This window comes from Lolium perenne, chromosome 7 (assembly GCF_019359855.2).
Source record: "Lolium perenne isolate Kyuss_39 chromosome 7, Kyuss_2.0, whole genome shotgun sequence".
Lineage (NCBI taxonomy): Eukaryota > Viridiplantae > Streptophyta > Magnoliopsida > Poales > Poaceae > Lolium > Lolium perenne.
This window is the reverse complement of record NC_067250.2, coordinates 32,567,257-32,592,102: the sequence shown is the minus strand read 5'-3', so window position 1 is coordinate 32,592,102 and position 24,846 is coordinate 32,567,257. Positions and strand designations below refer to the sequence as shown.

General features: G+C 42.0%; 1 protein-coding gene and 2 long non-coding RNA genes across 5 annotated transcripts; 2 read left to right on the top strand and 1 right to left on the bottom strand.

Moving 5' to 3' along the window:
* Positions 1 to 9,751: 9,751 nt before the first annotated feature.
* LOC127317900 (serine/arginine-rich splicing factor RSZ21) lies at positions 9,752 to 12,614 on the bottom strand. Of its 3 annotated transcripts, none has more exons than XR_007861513.2 (7): positions 12,456 to 12,614; positions 12,135 to 12,230; positions 11,614 to 11,702; positions 11,078 to 11,318; positions 10,162 to 10,278; positions 9,959 to 10,079; positions 9,752 to 9,837 (listed from the first exon to the last, which is right to left on the bottom strand). XR_007861513.2 is itself a non-coding variant. In XM_051348504.2 (6 exons), the coding sequence occupies exons 2-6, from the start codon at positions 12,221 to 12,223 to the stop codon at positions 10,058 to 10,060; spliced, it is 558 nt and encodes a 185-aa protein (XP_051204464.1). In that variant the 5' UTR covers positions 12,224 to 12,230; positions 12,456 to 12,614; the 3' UTR covers positions 9,752 to 10,057. The 3 variants fall into 3 exon arrangements, 1 of the variants encoding a protein (XP_051204464.1); XR_007861514.2 differs by having other exon boundaries at positions 9,752 to 9,834; XM_051348504.2 differs by having other exon boundaries at positions 9,752 to 10,079.
* A 3,182-nt stretch (positions 12,615 to 15,796) lies between these two features.
* Positions 15,797 to 17,155, top strand: LOC127317902 (uncharacterized). The gene is made up of 3 exons (XR_007861516.2): positions 15,797 to 16,117; positions 16,219 to 16,419; positions 17,089 to 17,155. It is a non-coding gene; the product is annotated as an uncharacterized lncRNA (long non-coding RNA).
* Positions 17,156 to 20,485: 3,330 nt separating this feature from the next.
* LOC139829846 (uncharacterized) lies at positions 20,486 to 22,335 on the top strand. The gene is made up of 3 exons (XR_007861515.2): positions 20,486 to 20,806; positions 20,908 to 21,108; positions 21,778 to 22,335. It is a non-coding gene; the product is annotated as an uncharacterized lncRNA (long non-coding RNA).
* The last annotated feature ends 2,511 nt before the right edge of the window (positions 22,336 to 24,846 follow it).

The following is a 24,846-nucleotide window of genomic DNA, read 5'->3' as shown; positions in this document are numbered from 1 at the left end:
TTGCTTATGATCCTGTTCCTGTTAATGATAGTTTTCCAAATGAATAATTGGCTGTAATAAAGGTGAGCTCGCGAGATAGTCCTTGGTATGCTGATTATGCTAACTTTATTGTTTCCAAGTACTTGCCTCCAACCTTTTCAAATTTCAAAGAAAGGAGGAAATTCTTTTATGACTTGAGGCATTATTTTTGGGATGACCCACACTTATATAAAGAAGGAGTGGATGGTATTATGTGAAGATGTGTTCCCGAATATGAACAACAAGAGATATTAAGTAAGTGTCATGGTAGTGTTTATGGAGGACATCACGCCGGAGATAGAACCGCGCAAAAGGTTCTACAATCAGGTTTCTATTGGCCAACTCTCTTTAAAGATGCAAGAAAGTTTATTTTATCTTGTGATGAATGCCAAAGGGTTGGTAATATCTCCAAACGCAATGAAATGCCTATGAATTATACTCTTGTTATTGAACCATTCGATTGTTGGGGATTTGACTTCATGGGTCATTTCCCTTCTTCAGAAGGTAACACTCATATACTCGTCGTTGTTGATTATGTTACTAAATGGGTGGAAGCCATACCCACGAAAAGTGTTGATGGTGAGACCTCTTTAAGAATGCTTTTAGATATTATTTTTCCTAGATTTGGAGTACCTAGATATCTTATGACTGATGGAGGTTCTCATTTTATTCATGGTGGTTTTAGAAAAACTATTGCTAAATATGGTATTAATCATAGGATTGCTTCCGCTTATCATCCTCAAACTAGTGGGCAAGTAGAATTATCAAATAGAGAGATTAAATCTATCTTGCAAAAGACTGTTAATAAATCTAGAAAGAACTGGGCTAGTAAATTAAAGGAAGCACTATGGGCTTATAGAACTGGGTATAAAAATCCTATGGGTATGTCTCCTTATAAAATGGTTTATGGAAAAGCTTGTCATTTACCTTTAGAACTAGAGCACAAAGCTTATTGGGCTGTAAGAGAACTAAACAAAGATCCTAAACTTGCCGGTAAGAAGAGATTGCTACAATTGAGTTCTTTAGATGAATGGAGAAGTGAAGCTTATGAAAATGCTAAACTTTTTAAGGAGAAAGTTAAGAAATGGCACGATAGAAGAATTATCAAAAGAGAATTTAATGTTGGGGATAAAGTCCTATTGTATCGGTCTCGTCTCAGATTTTTTGCAGGGAAATTGCTCTCAAAATGGGAAGGACCATATGTCATTGTGGAGGTGTATCGTTCAGGGGCAATTAAAATTAGTTCTCTGAAAGGTGATGCCACACAAGTGGTGAATGGACAAAGACTCAAGCATTATATTTCTGGAGATTCTTATAATGAAGATGTTGATGTTATTCGAGTGGTGACTCCGGAAGCTTTCATCAAAGGTCAAATTGACAGTTCTGCAGAGTTCGATTTCGAATAGGTAACAGTTCTGGTAATAAAAAGTCCGCGTTTAACTTTCCGAACAATGTTTTCGCTACTTTTGGAAAATATGAAAAATTACGAGATCGAAACGGAGAGGAGGAGACGCACGAGGGCATGCCCCCATAGGCCGGCGCGGGCCCCACCCTGGCCGCGCCGCCCTATGAGGACGGCCCCTCGGTGTCCCTCTCCAACTCTGGTTCGACCTGGTACTTTCCTTCTGTCGTAAATTTTTTTGCTATATAATCCCCCGGACCCCTGGAGGTCCGTATATCGTTTTCTCGTCGTGTTTTGTTTCGAGCTGTTTTCTGCCAGGATCTGCTTCGGATCTAGAGCCAGCATGTCTTCGTCGGGAACTCTGAAGGACAGCTTCTTTGAGGACGTCGTCAACCCGTACATGAACGAGCTGAAGATGCACCCCTAGGAATTGCTGCTCGTAGATGAAAAGTTGCAGATTGAAGATGTCCGGGGTCCTAAAGGAGATGGAAGTTTGGAGGATAGGATGGAGAAACTAGAACAAGAGGTCTTCAACTACAAGAAGATGGCTGAGCGTGAAGTGGACATCTTCCACAAAATTGTGTCTGAACTTATTGATGGACACAAGAAGGAGACTACAAAGCTGTGGGACGATATCCTCTCGCTTCATGACACTACCAACAAACTACAAGCTCAACTCTATGATGTTCAGAATCAAAACTGTGAATATGAAAACAGGTTTAAACACATAAGCTATGCTGCTAGTTTCAGGATTCCTGAGACCAAGATGTCGTTTGTTGATGGAGAGCCTCTTCCTTGGAAGTCTGATGATGGGAAGAATTCATCACCACCACCGCCGAAGGAGTAATTCATCATTGGTATTGGCATCCCCTCGGTTTGTTCCAAGCTTGGGGGGAGTGCCGCGGTATCACATCATCACTATCTTTTACCTTTTTACTATCAAGTAGTGTCATATCATGAGTAGGGAAGTTATCATATAAGATGGTTGCAGTGTGGAAGTATCTCTCTTTTAGTTGGTTATCTATGTATCCCTTGGTGTGAGTTATCGTTATAGAATATTAATGAGAAGTTTTATCATTTACATATTGCACACCTTATTTTAGTTTACAATCTCTATTATATGATTGATCTTGTTGTTAGTATTGGTATCACTTTGGGAGCATTGAGTAAAATCTATTTGGTTTTGGCAAACTTAGCATTGGTCAATAGCAACAACACTTTGAGGTTTAAGTAGAAAAGAGAAATACATGTAGATATGTTGTTTCGTTATCTTTCTTTCTTTTTAGCTCTTAGCTTATTATTCTGAAGTTAAAATTGTTTGTGCTTACAAGGAAGATGCATGATTGTTTCTATCACATGTGTATTTGTTTGTTTCCCTCAACTCTTATGCTTGCTAATCAACCTTGCTAGCCAAAGACCTGTACTGAGAGGGAATGCTTCTCGTGCATCCAAACCTTAACCCAAACCTATGCCATCAGTGTCCACCATAACTACCTACTATGTGGTATTTCCCTGCCATTCCAAGCAAATACTTCATGTGCTACCTGTAATCAATTCAAAAGTTATTACCTCTTATTTGTGTCAATGTTTTATAGCTCATGAGGAAGTATGTGGTGTTTTATCTTTCAATCTTGTTAGGCAGACTTTTACCAATGGACTAGTGGCACATCCGCTTATCCTATAATTTTGCAAAAAGAGCTGGCAACGGGGTTCCCAGCCCCAATTAATTAACTTTCATTAATAACTCTCTTCACATGTTTTGCCCTGATTCATCAGTAAGCAACTTAATTTTGCAATAGACACTCCTCCATGGTATGAGAAATGTTGGAAGGTACCCGAGGATTCGGTTAGCCATGGCTTGTGAAAGCAAAGGTTGGGAGGAGTGTCATCACTAAATAAACTAAAGTACATGTGTAAATGAAAGAGAAGAGGGATGATCTACCTTGCTGGTAGAGATAACGTCCTTCATGGGAGCCGCTCTTTGGAAGTCTGTTTGGCAAGGGGGTTAGAGTACCCACTACCATTCGTTGACAACAACAAACACCTCTCAAAATTATACTTTTATGCTCTCTATATGATTTCAAAACTTAAAAAGCTCTAGCACATGATTTAATCCCTGCTTCCCTCTGCGAAGGGCCTATCTTTTACTTTATGTTGAGTTAGTAAACCTATTTCCCTCTATCTTAAGCAAGAAATTGAGTTGTTGTGATCAAACCATTTATATTGTGATCTACTTAATCATGCCTTTATTTCTTCCTTGTTTAGTACAAGTTTTATCCGAATGACTATAGCTTTGAAAGTTATCAATGATTATGAAGAGATTATTATGATTGAGTATGCAAGTTTTGCCATATAAGCTTTAATATAAGAGCACTGCTCGACAGAAAGGTACAATTTGTTAACTGTTCTTTGACCAAGAACAAAGTTTGCCATCACCAATTATGATTTCCTATGCACCTTTATTTGTGATTTCCTTCTACTTGTTTCAAGTTGAATTATATGAGGAAGTTGTTCACTAGAATGTCTTGTGTGAATTAATGTGATGCTTCTTGTCCGTATTTTATTTATCGACTCTTCACTCGATAAACATGTGGTCTTGTTTACTGAGTTCAGTTTCGCTTCGGGACAAGCGAGGTGTAATCTTGGGGGAGTTGATACGTCCATTTTGCATCACTATTTTATATCATAATTTACTATTGTTCATTGATATATTTCATATTTAGAGATGATACTTATGTTATTTCACCTATTTTGCATGTTTCATGATTATTGGAGAATCACTCACCGGAGTCAGGATTCTGCCGGAAAAAGCACCGTCAGAATGCAATATTTCTGAAGATCAACAATTGACGGAAATTACACCGAAGTTCTTATTTCTCCCGAAGAATAAGCCAACCAAAAGGAGGGACCGAGGAGGGCCGCCATGGTCCCCCCATAGGCCGGCGCGGGCCCCATCCTAGCCGCGCCGCCTTGTGGGGAGGGGGCCCACACCCCCCTTCGGCCGCCTCTCCTTCGCGTACTTCTTCTACCCGAAAACCTAAGGGGCTGGGGATAATCGCGAAGAGTCACAGCCGCCTCTGCGGGGCGGAAAACACCAGAGAGAAAAGAGCTCTCCGACAGGCTGAAATCCGCCGGGGAAATTCCCTCCCGGAGGGGGAAATCGACGCCATCGTCACCGTCATCGAGCTGGACTTCATTGGGATCATCATCACCATCATCTCCACCATCGTTACCGTCATCTCCACCGTTGCACCTCGTCACCGCTGTAACATCTAGGGTTGAATCTTGATTATTTCATAGGGGAAACTCTCCCGGTATTGATTATTACTTGTTATTGATGCTATTGAGTGAAACCATTGAACCAAGGTTTATGTTCAGATTGTTATTCATCATCATATCACCTCTGATCATGTTCTATATGATGTCTCGTGAGTAGTTCGTTTAGTTCTTGAGGACATGGGTAAAGTCTAAATGTTAGTAGTGAATTATGTTGAGTAATATTTAATGGTTTGATATTTAAGTTGTGGTGTTATTCTTCTAGTGGTGTCATGTGAACGTCGACTACATGATACTTCACCTTTATGGGCCTAGGGGAATACATCTTGTATTCGTTTGCCAATTGTGGGGTTGCCGGAGTGACAGCAACCTGAACCCCCGTTGGTATATCGATGCAGGAGGGATAGCCGGATCTCAGAGTTTAAGGCTATGGTTAGATTTATCTTAATTACTTTCTTGTATTTGCGGATGCTTGCAAGGGGTATAATCACAAGTATGTACTAGTCCTAGGAAGGGCGGTGCATTAGCATAGGTTCACCCACACAACACTTATCAAAACAATGAAGATTAATCAACTATATGAAGCGAAAGCACTAGACTAAATTCACGTGTGTCCTCAAGAACGTTTGGTCATTATAAGTAAACAAACCGGCTTGTCCTTTGTGCTAAAAAGGATTGGGCCACTCGCTGCAATTATTACTCTCGCATTTTACTTACTTGTACTTTATTTATCTGCTATATCAAAACCGCTTGAATACTTGTGTGTGAGCATTTACAGTGAATCCTTCATCGAAACTGCTTGTCAACACCTTCTGCTCCTCGTTGGGTTCGACACTCTTATTTATCGAAAGTACTACGATACACCCCCTATACTTGTGGGTCATCAGCTATGCCACTGGTTTGGCGTATTTTGGCATGACCATGGTTTCTGGCTTGGGTTTTGATCTCCAACATCACTTGGTCAATGACCAGATGGTGATTAAAACAGGGTACCTCTACCCTATGAGATTTTCATGTTGAGCATGCTTATGCATTTATGAACAAAACCCTGTGGTTTGTTCATGAGTGTGGTATACCTCACTCCAGCTCCTAGATTTATGTGTGTTGGTGTAGAGGATGGCTTCAGTTGCTGTTGTTGATGTGCTTTTGGTTGTCCTTCTCCTCCTAACTTCAGTAACTTGCAAACCATCTAGCTACCCATCTTGCTAGTTTCTAGGGTTTGTATTCTTGATGAAGAATAGCTATGTTGTTACTGGTGGCTTTGTGTCGATGGATGATTGATTTCCTGGAGTTGGCTATTTATATTTCTATGTTGGCTCTAGCTTGGTCGACAACAAGGCTATGTGGTGTTTGGTGACTAACCCTGGTCCATGTGTGTTGTGAAGCATGCATGAGCCTTGTGAGCTGTGTGGTTGTTCCCTGTTAGGACTTGCTCCAGGGATGGATCAACTCGGTTGTGTTGATGATTATCTTCCTATGATCATCTATAATATCTAAAATAGGAGCAACCTACTAAAGATAATTCTCTCAACATGCAAGACATCCACCTCACCAATCATCCTTAAACAATCCTATCATGCCATGTCATCACGTTTTACTATAGTGCCAGGTCACCAGTTTAGGCTATTTTTTCTTGTGATATCCATCTGATGGTCATGCGTTGTATATAACGCCTTCTACATTCCGTCGGCAGCGCTACCCTGTATAACTCCAAAATTAATATCCAATAGCCGATTGCACGACTGCTTGGTTCTCTGCTAAAATTACTTCTGTCTGTAACGCTAGCTGGAGCCGAACAGTCACCACTCGCTAGTCAAGTATTAGTGTTTAGGACATCTTCAACGGGGCGACGCAAACGGACGTTGAGCGACCGTTTGGGTCCGACCGGTCCGAAAATGCGTCTGGTACCACCTCCAGCGAGGCGACGCATAGTGACCAGGCCGTTCGCGGCGACACAAACGTGGCCCACATATGCGCCAAGTTTGCATGTCCGCGGACGCTGCACGGACGCAGCGGTCGTCCGCCCGGCCCTCGCACGGGCCGCCTGGCAGGGGCACAGCTGCTTCGTATTCCGCGGCATTACTTACTGGCGGCGCGCTGCAGCCTTTCCAGGGCCACGTTATTGGCGCGCCTCGGCTTCCGCAAGCGTGCGCAGCTAGGCGGCGTCGCAGTGGCAGGACATTGAAGGCAAGATGGCTTCCGAGCCTCTTAAAGAGACGCTGTCGGCGCCCATTTCCCCGACCACACCATTGCCAGAGCCAATACAATCCACCCCACTGACGCCATGGGGAAGAAATGCTGGCCGTTCCGCAAGACCAAGAACGACCACGAGCTAGCGGCTCGCGGTCCGGCAAGAAGCCACAGATCGGGCGGTACGTCCGCATCGACTTCGCGTGCCGCCTTTCAGAGGAAAACCGGCCGGTGCCATGGACGGACGCAAACCTGCCTGGAGGAGGCTGGTACCTCAACTCCAAGCGTGTGCCAGTACCCAAGTGTCGCGCGAGGGCCGAGAGCACCGGGAGGAGGTGCGCCGCCGTCAGATCCGGCGTACGCGCTCAACTCCTACAACTGGATCTCGTTCGGAACGTGGGAGTTTGATGCGCGCCGCCACGCTGGCTACCTCAGGGACGTTCTTGGTCTTGCGGAACGGCCAACCGGGACTAAAGGTTATTTGTTAATTTTTTTAATTCATTTTGTTATGCCCAATTATTTTTCGCTCCTTTTTTTCTAGTTTTTTCAGAATTTCTAGTATTTCAGTTTTTTTACTAGTTTAGTCTCTAACTACACTTAATCTCTAACTACGCTTATAATCTCTAGTCAAATTACTTACCCGTGGTCCAACTTCCCGCTCGATCACCCATCCTCCCACTACTACAGCACTAGCACGCTTAACTTCTAAGTTTCTTTCCCATCCCGCTTCCAAGTGCTTCGCGCGCATGTTGATGTCACACTTATTTATTATTTGAATTCTAAATAATTATTTTAATAAATAAAGCTAATAACGTAATAACATGTTGTGATAATTATATTATAATTATATTTTTTATAAATATTATTTTTTTAATTTGTATTATAATTTTCTTTAATATTAAATTTTTTATAATTTTTTTCCAAACTTTGAAAATCTATAAAATTGGCTAACTTTATGGTTAAGTAAGTAGTAATCTTTATGCATGATGAAATTATTAATTTATAAAATTTAAAATATAAAATCCTGAATTTCTTGCAAAAACTAAAATCTTCCTGCTTTCATATTTTCATTTGAAATTTTGAGAATCTAAAAATTGGCTAACCGGGTAAACCCCGGTGAATACGGATGTAACTTTTTCCCACGATGATTTTGATATATTATACGTTTTTTTCGATGTTGTATGCAAAAGTTAATGCGGTTTTACCATTTTTCAAATCTTTTTTGCAAAAAAAGTGAAAATTCAAATTTTTTTAATTTTTCCTAATAGTAGGTTGCATAACATACAAGAATCTGAAAACATTTTATTTTTTGAATTTTCTATCATTTCTTTTTCTATTTTACAGTGTTAAAAAGGCGATCCACGAGGCCACGAGGGGAGGGTGGAGGAACCCCAGAGACCACCCCTTTAGTCCCGGTTGGTATTACGAACCGGGACAAAAGACCCCAAACGGACCAGGACCAAAGGGCTTCCACGATGAACCGGGACCAGTATCCCTCATTGGACCCGGTTTGGTTCAAAACCGGGACTGTTGCTCCCCAGGGGCTTGGGACGAAAGGCCTATTCTCCACTAGTGTGAACTATGGTCCTTCATCATTATCATCATTGGTTGCTACGTTGCAGATCTCACGAAAGGGGGTCACACCATCTCTCCCTGTCATTTCATCACACTGCATGATTTTCCAAAGATGTACACACAAATAAAAGTTTATTGTTCTCTAATTTGTTCAGAAAATGTAAAATAGGTTTTCTCCGAGACTGCACCATCCGAGTTAACAGCAAATAATCGACACTGCAGGTAATTGTGGATTTCTGGTCACGTGATTAAGATGCTCATGACGTGACAGGTCCGTGGCCGTTGTCCACGTTCACCTGCGCGACGAAAAGAGATCGATCGTGAACCTCCAAGTGGGCCTCTCTTCACGCTCACTAGAGGACGTTTCTAACAAGATGTTGACGAGTAGATAAAGGCTCGCATCGGATACATCTTCTGAACGTAGGGCAAAAGGAGGCAGCCAGGGAACCATGTGAGATGAGAAGCTGCTCACCCAGAAACGTACAAATCATTATGTCGATACCAACTTTATGTTAAGAGAAAGCAAACAGGAGAAGCCAATACGTAGAAAGCTACAGCAAATTCAAGCTTTATATTTAGAGTAACCTAACAGCATAAGCCAACGGCAAAAAAAAAACCACGAGGAATTTAAAAAGCTAGAGGGACGACCATGGCATGCAGAAAATCAATGAGCAAAGACCATCTCCGTCCAGCAACGTAACTGCAAACGCTGGTAATCAATATGGACTGCAAGGGTAAATATGGCACACAACACACCTATCATTTCAACGCCACACAACTTCATTAGTTAATTTGTTTTAGCAAATAGCACATTTAATTAAACCAATCAACAAATATATTGCATCCAACATTGCCACTTGAAGATGTTTGGGGCAGTGGAGCAAGCAGAAGACGAGGAAGGGACTCTTTGTTCAGCAGCAGCATGATGTAGGTAAGTTGAGAGCGAAGGTCATAAAATGAAGACCTACACGTAGTGCCGAATTCGGTGCAGCCTGGAAGTGCTTACACCTCTAGCTGTATTTGCCCAGGTATAATTGCCCTTGGACATCTGGCAGCAAGAGTGCAAGCCCTCCAGCAGATGCAGTTTCTGGAGAGTCGACCTACAAAGAAATGTGTGCCTCCAGAAGCTGCATTTATCAGCACAATGAAACCTTACCAATTTGGTATAAGAAGAAAAGTCGTTACTGCTTTTCGACGAGCAGCATCTTCAACGAAGTACACGCATCGCAGAGGGCAGGAACTAATACACAGTTCGCATGGAGCAGTCGAGGATGCGCGAGGAATGAAGAGTGAAGCGCAAAACCATGAAGACATAACTGAAAGCCGTAGCCGGCTGAGTCGTTTAAGCAGTGCAGTGCAGTGCAGGACGATGCCTTCTTAACACACAAAAGAAAGGCAGCTAATCTTAGTTAAACAATACACCCATCCATAAGTTTCTCCAGAGATCAAAATCAAACACAACCATATTAGGGCAGAAAAAGTTATGGGGGACTTAACCAAAGTCAAGCAGTCGATGGAGAATCTTTCAAATAGGACACTGCTCATAACTGGCGGGTACTGATGTAACATAACTCTCCAGACATCAGGTTCAGCTCTCTAGCTCCTGCTGCGGCGATACCTGGAGCCATAAAATTTGTGACAGTGCATTAGAAGCTGCATTACAAAGTACCTGATTGAATAATCAAAGGCATCTGCATTACCCATTGCCATACACAGGAGATTCATCACGTTCACGGACTGGTGACCTGCTGATGCTGCGCCCACGAGCCGGTGACACACTACGACGCCTTGGAGAGCGCCCTCGGGGGCTGTAGCTTCTGCTCACACAGAGCATATCTTTCAATCAGATCTATTATTCTTCATGAAATATATAATATAGATACAGATTTTCATAAGATGGCAAACATAACAAAGTACAACAGATTTAGCATAAGATTTTGCAATGATTATATTTCTTTTTCTGCAATATAAGCTCCACTTTACTACTCATATTGCAACTGCAGAACAGGCAAAAAGCAACAGGTGGATAAATGTCAAACCGAATAAAATTGAAGAGATATCCCGAATCTGATCCATATTCTTTTCATGTAAATCTAGCAGCTACATAATTGCTTGCTTCACAAGTGATAGTCTTTTATGAAATCTAACACACTACAGGGCTATTTGGTTGGGCTTATTTCTGGCTTTGGCACATTGGCATATAAGCCTAAAAAGCACATAAATAGGTGATTCTGGCTTTGGCTTTTGACAAGGTATTAATGCATGATCGTATAAGCCAAAAACCAAAAGCAAAAGCAAAAAATTCCAAAAATAAGCCTAACCAAACACACCCAACATCCATCACTCCAACATCAAGTGAGGAACAGTACAGGTGGATAATTGTCAAGAAGTTACAAACTGGAAAAAATTATAATTACACCAAATACTTACCTCATGTCATACAGATCATCTAAAACAAATAAGATAATAGCACAAATGCACATCATATCAAAAGGTTCAAAGAAGTGAAGAAAAAAATTGCACCTTGAAAGCATGACAGCAGTGAACCTAAATATAGAAGTAATTCCTTTTAAAAAGAAGTATGCATGTCCTTAACAGTAACAATTGTTCAGTTACCTTCTGCTATAGCTTGGACTCCTGCGGTATCTAGGACTACGACTGCGGCTGCGGCTCCGACTACGGCTGCGACGCCTTCCACTGCCTAGACCCCCAGATCCAATCCTCAGGCGGCATTCACGAGCAAAGTGCCCAGACTCACCACATTCATAACACTTCATCTCAGAGCCACCAGATCGATCACGACCACCACGACCACTGCTGGCACTACGAGACAGCTCAACTCTCCAACCACTCTTGCCTACAAACATATACAAGACAAACAGACAGAATTAGTTCGACATGAGCAATAGATCTCAACAGGACAAAGTGCAAAAGTGGCATTGCAGTAGAAGAGAGACACGAGGATACGTCTAATATGCATGACTTGAAATGAGTTCAGTTCATCGACTGTAATCAAATGTCACAAAATCGATCAATGAATAAAGCAGCCTACGATCTAATATTAACAAGTGATGTTACCGTACACCAAAAATAAGGAAGATTTCCATGTAAAACTGAAGGAGCAAGTTCACACGAAATCAGTGGCCACATACCATCCATATCACGAATTGCATCCTCAGCATCCCTCCTGTCATCAAAATCAATGAAAGCAAAACCAGGTGGCTTTCTTGCAACCCATACACTGCTACCACGGAAGAAAATTAAGCAAATTATATTAGTACTGTCAGTATCAAGCAGAGCATAAATTTACTAACAAATACATAAATAATCATGCTAAGTTGATGAGTTTATTATCAATATAAAATCAAGAAAATAAGAAATCATAGAGTTACTTCAGGGTATATTCCCGTGAGCAAGGGCATAATTTCAGAGTTCATTAAATTGGCCACATATTTTGCTGGATGTCAAAATACTTTGAACTTGTACCCCACACCAGTGCCGAAACTCATGTATATCATCAAAAAACAGTATGGAGGCCGCGAATCGGGTTGTTATTTCGCTCAAAGGTTAGGGCTCATCCCCCGCAAACGTTTCTCGTCGTGTAAGCGTGCAATTCAAACAGAGGCTGAAACAGTCGCAGGCACATAATCCAGAACAAAGGTGGATGACTAACCTCCGGAGAACCCCAAACACGCGGAACTCGTCCTCGAGCTCCCGGGCCGTCACAGCAGGATCCAAGTTGCCGACGTACACGCGCGCCATCGCAAGCCTATGAACAACCAAACAAACGGTTACAGCCACCGCGAGCCATCAAATTTCAACGAAGAAAGCGCGAAATATATAAGATCATCACATCGATAGCGTGGGAAGCGGTAGATTAGATCTAATCTAGCGATCGAACCATCTATCGGAATCGACGCCGCGGGGACGAACGCGCTAGATCTAGGGTTTGGGGGGGGACTCGAGAAAGGGAGAGGGGAGATCGAGCGCTCACCTGCTCCGGTTTGTCTCCAGGAACGGTACAGCGACGACCGCACCGGGGCGACGGTGGGAGGAACGGCGGCGAGGCGGCGCGACGAGTGGACGGGAAGAGGGCGGACACGGCGATGCACGGTGTGCTGGTGAGGTGATGCGCGAGACGAGAGGATATATTGCGATTCTTCTGGAAACCACGAGGGCTTTCTTGCCATGGGCTTGCCCAGAGTTAGGCTATGGGCCTAGCTCTCAAAACAAATTGTGTACAGTACTATGTTGCGGAAATGCATATGCAAAAAAATAGCAAGAAAATCGAAAAAAATCTGAATTCTTTTCACGATGAACATGAGAATGTGTTCTAACTGCAAGCAATATTATGACGAGAAATGACTTTTTTGGTGGTATATGCAAAGTTAACAAAATTTGATGTTGTTTGGAGCATTTGGATTTGTTATTTGCAACAATCATATTTGTCTTTTTTACACCAACCAATGCATATATATTTTTTCGGAATTTTTTGGCATAATATTATAACACTCATGTTAATTAAGGAAAGGTGCCTAGCAACCAACACACCCAACCATCACATCTAACTTTTATAACTTTTATAAACATCGTCTATTGTTTCTTTCCATTGAGGAGCCATAAATAGGTGCATAAGCAAACATGAGAAATCCACCTCTAGTGATTGGTCCAAGGCCACATACTCCCTCCATCCTTAAATAAGTGAATATTTAGCATCAAACTTTGTCCATGAAAGAGTGTACTTCTATGTTTCAATGCACTTTAAAGTAGCAAAAATGCTTCTTTTTAATCTCACGGAAATCTTACTTCTATATACTCCCTCTGATTCATATTGATTGACTCAACTTTGTCTAGATAAAGATGTATCTAGTTAGCAAACAAGGCTAACACATTTGTATCTAGACAAAGTGAAGTCAATTAATTTGAATCGAAGGGAGTATATAAATCTACCCAATGCAACTCCAAAGATCTGGATGAGGTTTCTATCATCTCCGTCCATCGATACTCCTTTTAGTTACACTAAAACGACACCCTTATGCATTCCCCAACGTATGTGTGTGGTAATACATCGATACATAAGACCATCATAGAATATAAAAAAATTGTATGAAACCAGAAACGAAATCTTTCCCCATAGCCATAGACAATTCACTACTCAAATCTAGACATAAAGATACAATATATCACGAAAAAACGACAAATTGCAATCAACATCATGTTTTCCAATAGATAATAGAATAGATTATAGCGTGAATATGGAGAATACAAAGGAGGTGTTGATGGAGAAGTTGCATCTTGAGCCAACTTTGTTACTTTGTTTGGTTGTTCACAAGTTGAGGAGGATGATGGTTAACTAAACTAATTCAATCATGATTATCTCTGATCTGCCTAACCATTCATCGATTCGTGACAAGTTCGTCGTCGCCCCGACATTTCCATCCACCCCCTATGATCTGAGACCACCTACAGATCCACCTCGACGCCCTCTATCTCCTCGTCCAAGTTATTGAGCCGGGGGGCCTTCAAATCAATGGGAACTTCGTTGTTTCTCCTCCAACTCTAGCGAGAAAATTGACGTTTCCGTCGCTGCCACCCTTTCTCCTTCCTCTCCGACCAGACACATACGCTTTGGTGACCTTCCTCGTGGTTTTCCCTTCTTTCCGGCCCTTATCGCGCCCTGTTCGCCATCGCCTAAGTCTGACGAAGTTGACGGTGTTTTCTGTCCGTGCTCGCCGTCGTGTTCGTCTTCACCACGTCGATGTCGCCATGGTCGTCCCCCAAGCTAAGTTGAAGGCACCATTCGCTACGCACCATCGTATGCTTCCTCTGGGCTCAAGGAATTGAATCAAGATGCAGTACATTGACGAGTTCTTCCTTGACTTCAGTCACACGCGCGACTGTTCCTTTGACGATCCTGGCGCGCCTACTTCCTCTTCGTCCACACAGAGAATGCTGATGACTTTCTGGTGAGCTAAGAGCATCTCCACTCGTTTGGCATCCCCACGGCAAAATCCGGACGAAACAACCGCCGGATTGGACGAAATAAAGTCGTGGGGAGAACCATATTTCCAGTCGTCCACCCGGAGTTCGGTGGACATAGTCAAAATTCAAACAAATCGTCATCCCGCTACAAATACGGCCAGTTGATTGGCAAATGGATCAGCCACAGATCGGCGATCGGAGGAAAATTACACTGAAACAGGGGTATCGACAATCCCGCCTGGCACGTCGGTGTCCGACGGCGCAGTTTCCTCACACGCCGTGGTCGAAGCGGCGGCCGACGTCGCAGCGGCGGTAGTCGACGTTGAAGCGGCGGCAGTCGACGTCGTAGACGGTGAGGAAGATGAGGTAGGAGCCGGAGACGACGAAGAACTGGTCGGAGTGGGTCGGAGGATGTGCGGTTCGGCCGGCGGCGAGTCCTTCTTCCTCTTCTTCTTTCCCTTCGGTAGGTTGGCGTCGGCGACCCCGGCTTGAGTTGGTTCTTCCTCTTCTTCTTCTTCGACGGCTTGGCTTCCGTCGGCCACATCCTCCACCCACTCGTTGCGCGCCGCGACAGTTGCCGTCGCCCTCGCCTCATCTTGCGTGAAGAACCCCGGGCTCGCAGCGGCGGCCATGGAGCCGGAGTTGATCATCTCGTTCATCAGGTCCGTGTTCGGCGCCGCCGTCGCACCGAACGGGAGTGGCCCTCATCACAGGGCCGGCGAGATGCCCTCGTACTGGTTCTCGTTCAGGTTGTGATACGTCCATTTTGCATCACTATTTTATATCATAATTTACTGTTATTCATTGATATATTTCATATCGAGAGATGATTGTCACATCCCAAAATTCTCCAAATTTTGGAATGTGAAATAAAAATAAAATCTAAGCGTGTTTGTTTGTCTTGGTTGAAAGATTGACAAGAAACTAAAACTTTCTAAAAAGTTTTTCCAAAAATGGAGTTTTCAAATGCATGCATTGCATTCATAAGCATCATTGCACATTTGCATTTCCCTAAGAAAATTTGAATGAACTTTAAGTTTATAAATAAATCTTAAACCGAAAGGAAGCCGTGTAGGCCTATGTGCCAAATTCGAATTTATCAAAATGTTTTTCTTTTAAACTAAAAGTGATTCCAAAATATTCTTTATTGAATAAGGAATTCACTGATATTTTATTTAGATTTTTCTGACTTGTTTTGACTTACTTTTCATCAAATTCCATTTGTCAAATTATTTTACAAATACTAAAAATAGGAAAGAGAAAAGAGATTTGGTAAAAAAAAAAAAAAAAAAAAAAACAACGAGCGGACAAATGGCCAAGCCAAGCTCCAAATGAGCGACCCAGCCAGGCAACTCAATCATGCAGCCCGGCCTGGCCGCGTGCGACCAGCGAATCTTTTTCCTCATGTGCGGGTCCCACCGCCACGTCATCGTCTTCAAGCCCAGGCACCAAGCGTCGCACAGCACACGAACGTAACGCACAGTCAGTTTCTTCTGTTTACTCTTGAATTGATTCCCGGTGATTTAAGCCACCATTTGATGCACCGTTTGTTGCTACTTAAGCTCCACACCGTCCTCTTCATTTGCCCTCAAACCGCACAGACCGAGAGCCTCCAGGCTGCTCTAATTTTACCTCGCAATTCCACGGTACCGTCACGGTAAATCGTCGATTGCGGTGAGCACGGTCCATCTTTTGACCTCTAGTTTTCGCCAAACCCTTTCTTTCTTCATTCCGCATCTCTCAGATTTTGAATCGCAATCTTTGGTGCACCACAGCGACGGCGCCATCTTCGACTGTGAGCACGTAGGCGAGAGGTTTTCCGGCGAGCAACTTCCGGCGAACTACTGCACCTCGACGCCGCGACTTTGTCATCGAGTTTCCCTTGTCAAGCTGAGCTTCACCGTCTTCCCCGCCATCGCCAAGGAGCACCGGAACGTCAACGCCGGCGACATCAGACAATACTGCTGCGCGTTCCCGTACGTGAGCTGCCTTGTTTTTTTTTATATCTATTCCTTATTTCCAGTGAACCACATGATCTAAATCCAAGGGCCAAAATAGATCACTTAGATGAAGGGGTATCAACTAATCGGAATCTGCCACTTGTCATATCCAGTCTAATTTTCGTATATATTGGACAGAGAAACATAGAACCTTGTAAAAATCATATCTTTAGTTCCGTACATCCAAATTTAGCAAACTTCGTGTCCTTGGATTCATAAAAACGTGTAGAATACAGTAGACACATAATATTGCACTTTTGCATCATATTTATACACAGTTTTTGCAGAAACTCAAATAGAGTATTTTGGCTATATAAATAGTTCTACAAATTATTTTGGAGTAATTCCTTTTGCTATTAACAGATAATTGAGCCCTCTGTACGGCAGCATTAGAAAAGAAAAACGTGACCTATATATAATTCCTTTGTAGTATTTGTTTAGTGTTGTAGGTCCTTTCGACTGATAGAAAATGTTTTTAATTATTAATTCAACACTAAAATTTTGCCATGACATCATGCATATAGTTGACAACTAGATAACATATTAAGTGTGTTGTTCATGTTTAATCCACATATTGCATCCATATTTTATTTGTGCTTGTCTATATGTTGCTATATGTTTATGGAGTGAAAATTTTGTTTGTAGATTGTGATTGTGCTGATTGCAACGAGTGTTTTTGCGAAGAGTGTACCAACTCCTCATCTCACCAAGGCAAGTGACACACACCAAAAGTCCCAGTTTTAATTCTTGCATAGTAGTGTTTTTATAGTAGACATGTCTAGGGTTTATGCTTTATGCCTGCTAATAAATCCTAGTAGTTTAGGTACACCACTCCTAGACTCCTTTAGCCATTAAATTTAGTTGTTACCTGCTATGCTATGGAAAATGTTTTGATAGAGGTTAAGGAAAAACAACTAAGTTTAATGAATTACCTGGGTGAATGGTGGAGTTATGGAGAGGGTGGCCGTATCGGGGGCAAGACCCTGGTGCTAGTGCACACTTGCGGAAAGTCACCCAGGCTTAAAGAGATTGTAGACAAACCTTGCTCATTAGCTTCACGTACAACCACATGCTACTATGGCTCTGGCTTGACAAAGTATGTTGTATGAACCCGGATCCTAGGGGCCAGGTGGTGGTAGAGGGATACTGTAGGTGGGGGCGTGGCCCTTAGGGAATGGTTCGGGCGATTACACACAGAAGGTCTCGGCCACGGTCTACACCTGTCCTTAAGCAAAATGTGCAACGAGGTAGAAGGATTGACCTGGCCATGTGGGTAAAGGTGTACAACCTCTCGAGAGTGTAAATCTAAGTACTTAGCCGTGTCTCCGGTTATGGACAACTTGAGCGAACTGACAAGTCTTTGTTCGAAGATCTCCTCATCCCAATTTCTTAAATAAAATTTGAATGGGTGAACAAGGGTAGGAAGGTACATTGGGGCTTTACCAATGCTATCATTAATTTGGTACATTGGGGTTTTACCAATGCTACTGCTAATTAGATTGAAAGAAAATGTTTTGATAAAAGATAGGGAAAAATTGGCTTTATGCAAAATGAACTTGAGCTCTACCAGCCAGATGTGCACGTAGGTATAGGATGCCTTTCGAGTCCACAAAAGTGTCCTTGCCAATACAATTCAAATGTATTGACCATTCGTGGCTGCAACGTATCATGTTGCAGGTTTTTCAGACGATGAGTAAGGAAACGTTAGGGGTTACGAGTCTATCCTCAACATGCTACTTTGTGGCACATGAAGACGAAGGACTCCATGCTGTCTATGTTTATTCGTTGTGAAACTCTGATGATATGCTAGCCTTGTGCTATGCAATTTGTAATCCTTTATGTAAATTCTGGATCATACGATGTAATTAAAGACCTTTGTTTCTTGGTATTACATCTTGTACTGTGTGTGCTAGCGATTGATCCAGGGACTAGCACAGATACGCACAGAGATCGGCACCCTAAAAAGGTGAGGTCGCTACAGATGGTATCAGAGCACTGTGTTGCCCATAGGTTCGTGACCCTAGGTTTGGATTTGAAATAGGAAGACCCTAGGGAAAAAAAAAACTTGTCTAATACTATTTCAATTGAAAAGATTGCTTTGTGAACTTCTTGTATTCTCACCTACTCCATCTTCGAAAATATTTTCCTCTTTTCTTTAGATGGCCTACCTCCTGAAAACTATTAAGAAAAGACAAATGATGACCATGTCCCTGAAGCATGAAGAGTGATGATTCATATGATGTTCTTTGACTCAACAAGAAGGGTTTCATAGTAGACCAACGAACAACTTGAAGAAATACTTCGATGCAGATTGCACAACACACAAAGATACACCGATGGAGTAGAATAGAAACTCGAAACATCCAAAATAGAAATAGAAGAGACCACCATTGGTTATCTTTCATCGTACCAACGATATAGTAATAACACATTGATCATACCAAATTGTGGTATGACCATACTAGTTTGTCTGTGTTTGAACCATGTTGCTTGATGCTTGTTAGAATGTTGTTTGTAAGATGATTTGGCTTGATCTGCTGTGTTGAGGGTAGGAATCTTCTTTAGAATCTTTCTATCTATTCTCATATATATCCAACCCAGTCAGTGTCTTCTCGACAAACCGTCATGAGGACAACCTTAGCAAACCAACCCTGATGTTTCTTATCAAGATGAAGAAACAAAGAGTGCGAGATACAGAAAACCCTAGTTAAGGATCGCTAGAAATGTTTTCAAAACAGTTTAATAATGGGGATTGAAACATTGATTCAATTTTCCATGGAAATTTTTGTCAAACTTGTGAGGTTGACCAAGAGTTAGAATACGAGATTCAATAAATCAATTACAGAGTAATGATTTGGGTGCAGGATGGATTGATCACCATTCCTACTACTCTTATTATTCGCTTTCGTAATATTGACTTTGCGAATCTAGAGAGACATACCTACAAAAGAGATGTTGGCGAATAAGCCTGAACCTTAGGGTGGAGAAATATTATACCCTTATAGTAGGCAAGTGCTGCCAAGCGTAGGACTACAATGAGATCGAAGATCCAACCACTAGTTTAGATTGGTGGAAGGATGTCAAAGACACCAAGAAGGAAAAGATGAAGGATGTCATGAAGTTTTCACATCTTGGCCTCCTGATTGACCCAAAGAGTGACCCCTCATTGTCGTAATTATATCAACCACCATCCTATATGGATTAGAATCCCAAATGTGAGGAAAAACCTACTCAAGTTACCTTGAAGTTATATGTCGTTCACTATATGTGAATAAACAACCGCCTATTGGATATTAACTCTGAAGCCACTTATATTTTCAAAAAAATGACCTAGTGTCAAGTCATAATCTAGGATGTGCCAAGTCATATCCAAGATGAGCTTAGCCCAAATCCAAGACCTAGTCTAAGCTACCAAAGTTTCTTTTAGGGGTGGTAGCCCACCCCAATATATCCCAAACCCATCTTTCTTTCTAGCCTCTTCAAATCTCGGGGACGAGATTTCTTTTAAGGGTGGTAGTCTGTCACATCCCAAAATTCTCCAAATTTTGGAATGTGAAATAAAAATAAAATCTAAGCGTGTTTGTTTGTCTTGGTTGAAAGATTGACAAGAAACTAAAACTTTCTAAAAAGTTTTTCCAAAAATGGAGTTTTCAAATGCATGCATTGCATTCATAAGCATCATTGCACATTTGCATTTCCCTAAGAAAATTTGAATGAACTTTAAGTTTATAAATAAATCTTAAACCGAAAGGAAGCCGTGTAGGCCTATGTGCCAAATTCGAATTTATCAAAATGTTTTTCTTTTAAACTAAAAGTGATTCCAAAATATTCTTTATTGAATAAGGAATTCACTGATATTTTATTTAGATTTTTCTGACTTGTTTTGACTTACTTTTCATCAAATTCCATTTGTCAAATTATTTTACAAATACTAAAAATAGGAAAGAGAAAAGAGATTTGGTAAAAAAAAAAAAAAAAAAAAAAAACAACGAGCGGACAAATGGCCAAGCCAAGCTCCAAATGAGCGACCCAGCCAGGCAACTCAATCATGCAGCCCGGCCTGGCCGCGTGCGACCAGCGAATCTTTTTCCTCATGTGCGGGTCCCACCGCCACGTCATCGTCTTCAAGCCCAGGCACCAAGCGTCGCACAGCACACGAACGTAACGCACAGTCAGTTTCTTCTGTTTACTCTTGAATTGATTCCCGGTGATTTAAGCCACCATTTGATGCACCGTTTGTTGCTACTTAAGCTCCACACCGTCCTCTTCATTTGCCCTCAAACCGCACAGACCGAGAGCCTCCAGGCTGCTCTAATTTTACCTCGCAATTCCACGGTACCGTCACGGTAAATCGTCGATTGCGGTGAGCACGGTCCATCTTTTGACCTCTAGTTTTCGCCAAACCCTTTCTTTCTTCATTCCGCATCTCTCAGATTTTGAATCGCAATCTTTGGTGCACCACAGCGACGGCGCCATCTTCGACTGTGAGCACGTAGGCGAGAGGTTTTCCGGCGAGCAACTTCCGGCGAACTACTGCACCTCGACGCCGCGACTTTGTCATCGAGTTTCCCTTGTCAAGCTGAGCTTCACCGTCTTCCCCGCCATCGCCAAGGAGCACCGGAACGTCAACGCCGGCGACATCAGACAATACTGCTGCGCGTTCCCGTACGTGAGCTGCCTTGTTTTTTTTTATATCTATTCCTTATTTCCAGTGAACCACATGATCTAAATCCAAGGGCCAAAATAGATCACTTAGATGAAGGGGTATCAACTAATCGGAATCTGCCACTTGTCATATCCAGTCTAATTTTCGTATATATTGGACAGAGAAACATAGAACCTTGTAAAAATCATATCTTTAGTTCCGTACATCCAAATTTAGCAAACTTCGTGTCCTTGGATTCATAAAAACGTGTAGAATACAGTAGACACATAATATTGCACTTTTGCATCATATTTATACACAGTTTTTGCAGAAACTCAAATAGAGTATTTTGGCTATATAAATAGTTCTACAAATTATTTTGGAGTAATTCCTTTTGCTATTAACAGATAATTGAGCCCTCTGTACGGCAGCATTAGAAAAGAAAAACGTGACCTATATATAATTCCTTTGTAGTATTTGTTTAGTGTTGTAGGTCCTTTCGACTGATAGAAAATGTTTTTAATTATTAATTCAACACTAAAATTTTGCCATGACATCATGCATATAGTTGACAACTAGATAACATATTAAGTGTGTTGTTCATGTTTAATCCACATATTGCATCCATATTTTATTTGTGCTTGTCTATATGTTGCTATATGTTTATGGAGTGAAAATTTTGTTTGTAGATTGTGATTGTGCTGATTGCAACGAGTGTTTTTGCGAAGAGTGTACCAACTCCTCATCTCACCAAGGCAAGTGACACACACCAAAAGTCCCAGTTTTAATTCTTGCATAGTAGTGTTTTTATAGTAGACATGTCTAGGGTTTATGCTTTATGCCTGCTAATAAATCCTAGTAGTTTAGGTACACCACTCCTAGACTCCTTTAGCCGCCATTAAATTTAGTTGTTACCTGCTATGCTATGGAAAATGTTTTGATAGAGGTTAAGGAAAAACAACTAAGTTTAATGAATTACCTGGGTGAATGGTGGAGTTATGGAGAGGGTGGCTGTATCAGGGGGCAAGACCCTGGTGCTAGTGCACACTTGCGGAAAGTCACCCAGGCTTAAAGAGATTGTAGACAAACCTTGCTCATTAGCTTCACGTACAACCACATGCTACTATGGCTCTGGCTTGACAAAGTATGTTGTATGAACCCGGATCCTAGGGGCCAGGTGGTGGTAGAGGGATACTGTAGGTGGGGGCGTGGCCCTTAGGGAATGGTTCGGGCGATTACACACAGAAGGTCTCGCCACGGTCTACACTGTCCTTAAGCAAAATGTGCAACGAGGTAGAAGGATTGACCTGGCCATGTGGGTAAAGGTGTACAACCTCTCGAGAGTGTAAATCTAAGTACTTAGCCGTGTCCCCGGTTATGGACAACTTGAGCGAACTGACAAGTCTTTGTTCGAAGATCTCCTCATCCCAATTTCTTAAATAAAATTTGAATGGGTGAACAAGGGTAGGAAGGTACATTGGGGCTTTACCAATGCTACTGTTAATTTGGTACATTGGGGTTTTACCAATGCTACTGCTAATTAGATTGAAAGAAAATGTTTTGATAAAAGATAGGGAAAAATTGGCTTTATGCAAAATGAACTTGAGCTCTACCAGCTAGATGTGCACGTAGGTATAGGATGCCTTTCGAGTCCACAAAAGTGTCCTTGCCAATACAATTCAAATGTATTGACCATTCGTGGCTGCAACGTATCATGTTGCAGGTTTTTCAGACGATGAGTAAGGAAACGTTAGGGGTTACGAGTCTATCCTCAACATGCTCGCCTGTGGCACATGAAGACGAAGGACTCCATGCTGTCTATGTTTATTCGTTGTGAAACTCTGATGATATGCTAGCCTTGTGCTATGCAATTTGTAATCCTTTATGTAAATTCTGGATCATACGATGTAATTAAAGACCTTTGTTTCTTGGTATTACATCTTGTACTGTGTGTGCTAGCGATTGATCCAGGGACTAGCACAGATACGCACAGAGATCGGCACCCTAAAAAGGTGAGGTCGCTACAATGATACTTATGTTATTTCACCTATTTTGCATGTTTCATGATTATTGGAGAATTATTCACCGGAGTCAGGATTCTGCTGGAAAAAGCACCGTCAGGATACAATATTTCTGAAGATCAACAATTGACGGAAAATATACCGAAGCTCCTATTTTTCCAGATGACGGAGCCAGCCAAAAGGGGAGGCCGAGGAGGGCCGCCATGGGCCCTCCCCATAGACCGGCGCGGCCACCAGGGCTGGCGCGCCGCCATGTGGGGAGGGGCCCACGACCCCCTCGGCCATCGCCCTTTCGCGTACTTCACCTCCCGAAAACCCTAAGGTGCGAGAGATCATCGAGGAGAGTCACAGCCGCCTCCACGGGGCGGAAAACACCAGAGAGAAAAGAGCTCTCCGGCAGGCTGAAATCTGCCGGGGAAATTCCCTCCCGGAGGGGGAAATCGTCGCCATCATCACCTTCATCGAGCTGGACTTCATTGGGATCATCATCATCATCATCTCCACCACCGACACCGTCATCTCCACCGCTGCACCTCGTCTCCACTGTAACATCTAGGGTTGAATCTTGATTATTTCATAGGGGAAACTCTCCTGGTGTTGATTACTCCTTGTTATTGATGCTATTGAGTGAAACCATTGAATCAAGGTTTATGTTCAGATTGTTATTCATCATCATATCACCTCTGATCATGTTCCATATGATGTCTTGTGAGTAGTTCGTTTAGTTCTTGAGGACATGGGTGAAGTCTAAATGTTAGTAGTGAACTATGTTGAGTAATATTTAATGGTTTGATATTTAAGTTGTGGTGTTATTCTTCTAGTGGTGTCATGTGAACGTCGACTACATGATACTTCACCTTTATGGGCCTAGGGGAATGCATCTTGTATTCGTTTGCTAATTGTGGGGTTGCCGAGTGACAAGAACTTTGAACCCCGTTGGTATATCGATGCATGAGGGATAGCAGGATCTCAGAGTTTAAGGCTGTGGTTAGAGTTATCTTAATTATTTTCTTGTATTTGCGGATGCTTGCAAGGGGTTTAATCACAAGTATGTATTAGTCCTAGGAAGGGCGGTGCATTAGCATAGGTTCACCCACACAACACTTATCAAAACAATGAAGATTAATCAACTATATGAAGCGAATGAAGGAGATATGCCCAAGAGGCAATAATAAAAGTGGTTATTGTATATCTTTATGTTTATGATAAATGTTTATATATCATGCTATAATTGTATTAACCGAAACATTGACACATGTGTGATATGTAAACAACAAAGAGTCCCTAGTATGCCTCTTAACTAGCTTGTTGATTAATGGATGATTAGTTTCATAATCATGAACATTGGATGTTATTAATAACAAGGTTATATCATTATATGAATGATGTAATGGACACACCCAATTAAGCGTAGCATAAGATCACGTCATTAAGTTTTTTGCTATAAGCTTTCGATACATAGTTACCTAGTCCTTATGACCATGAGATCATGTAAATCACTTATACCGGAAAGGTACTTTGATTACATCAAACGCCACTGCGTAAATGGGTGGTTATAAAGGTGGGATTAAGTATCCGGAAAGTATGAGTTGAGGCATATGGATCAACAGTGGGATTTGTCCATCCCGATGACGGATAGATATACTCTAGGCCCTCTCGGTGGAATGTCGTCTAATGTCTTGCAAGCATATGAATAAGTTCATAAGAGACCACATACCACGGTACGAGTAAAGAGTA

Excerpts from the sequence above, each read along its gene's own strand:
- LOC127317900 (XM_051348504.2), bottom strand. The coding sequence starts at position 12,223 with ATGGCGCGCGTGTACGTCGGCAACTTGGATCCTGCTGTGACGGCCCGG. Across the intron at positions 11,703-12,134 it reads GTGTTTGGGGTTCTCCGGAG|TGTATGGGTTGCAAGAAAGC; the intron begins GTTAGTCATCCA and ends CCGTGGTAGCAG. Across the intron at positions 10,279-11,077 it reads AGTCCAAGCTATAGCAGAAG|AAGCTACAGCCCCCGAGGGC; the intron begins GTAACTGAACAA and ends CTGTGTGAGCAG.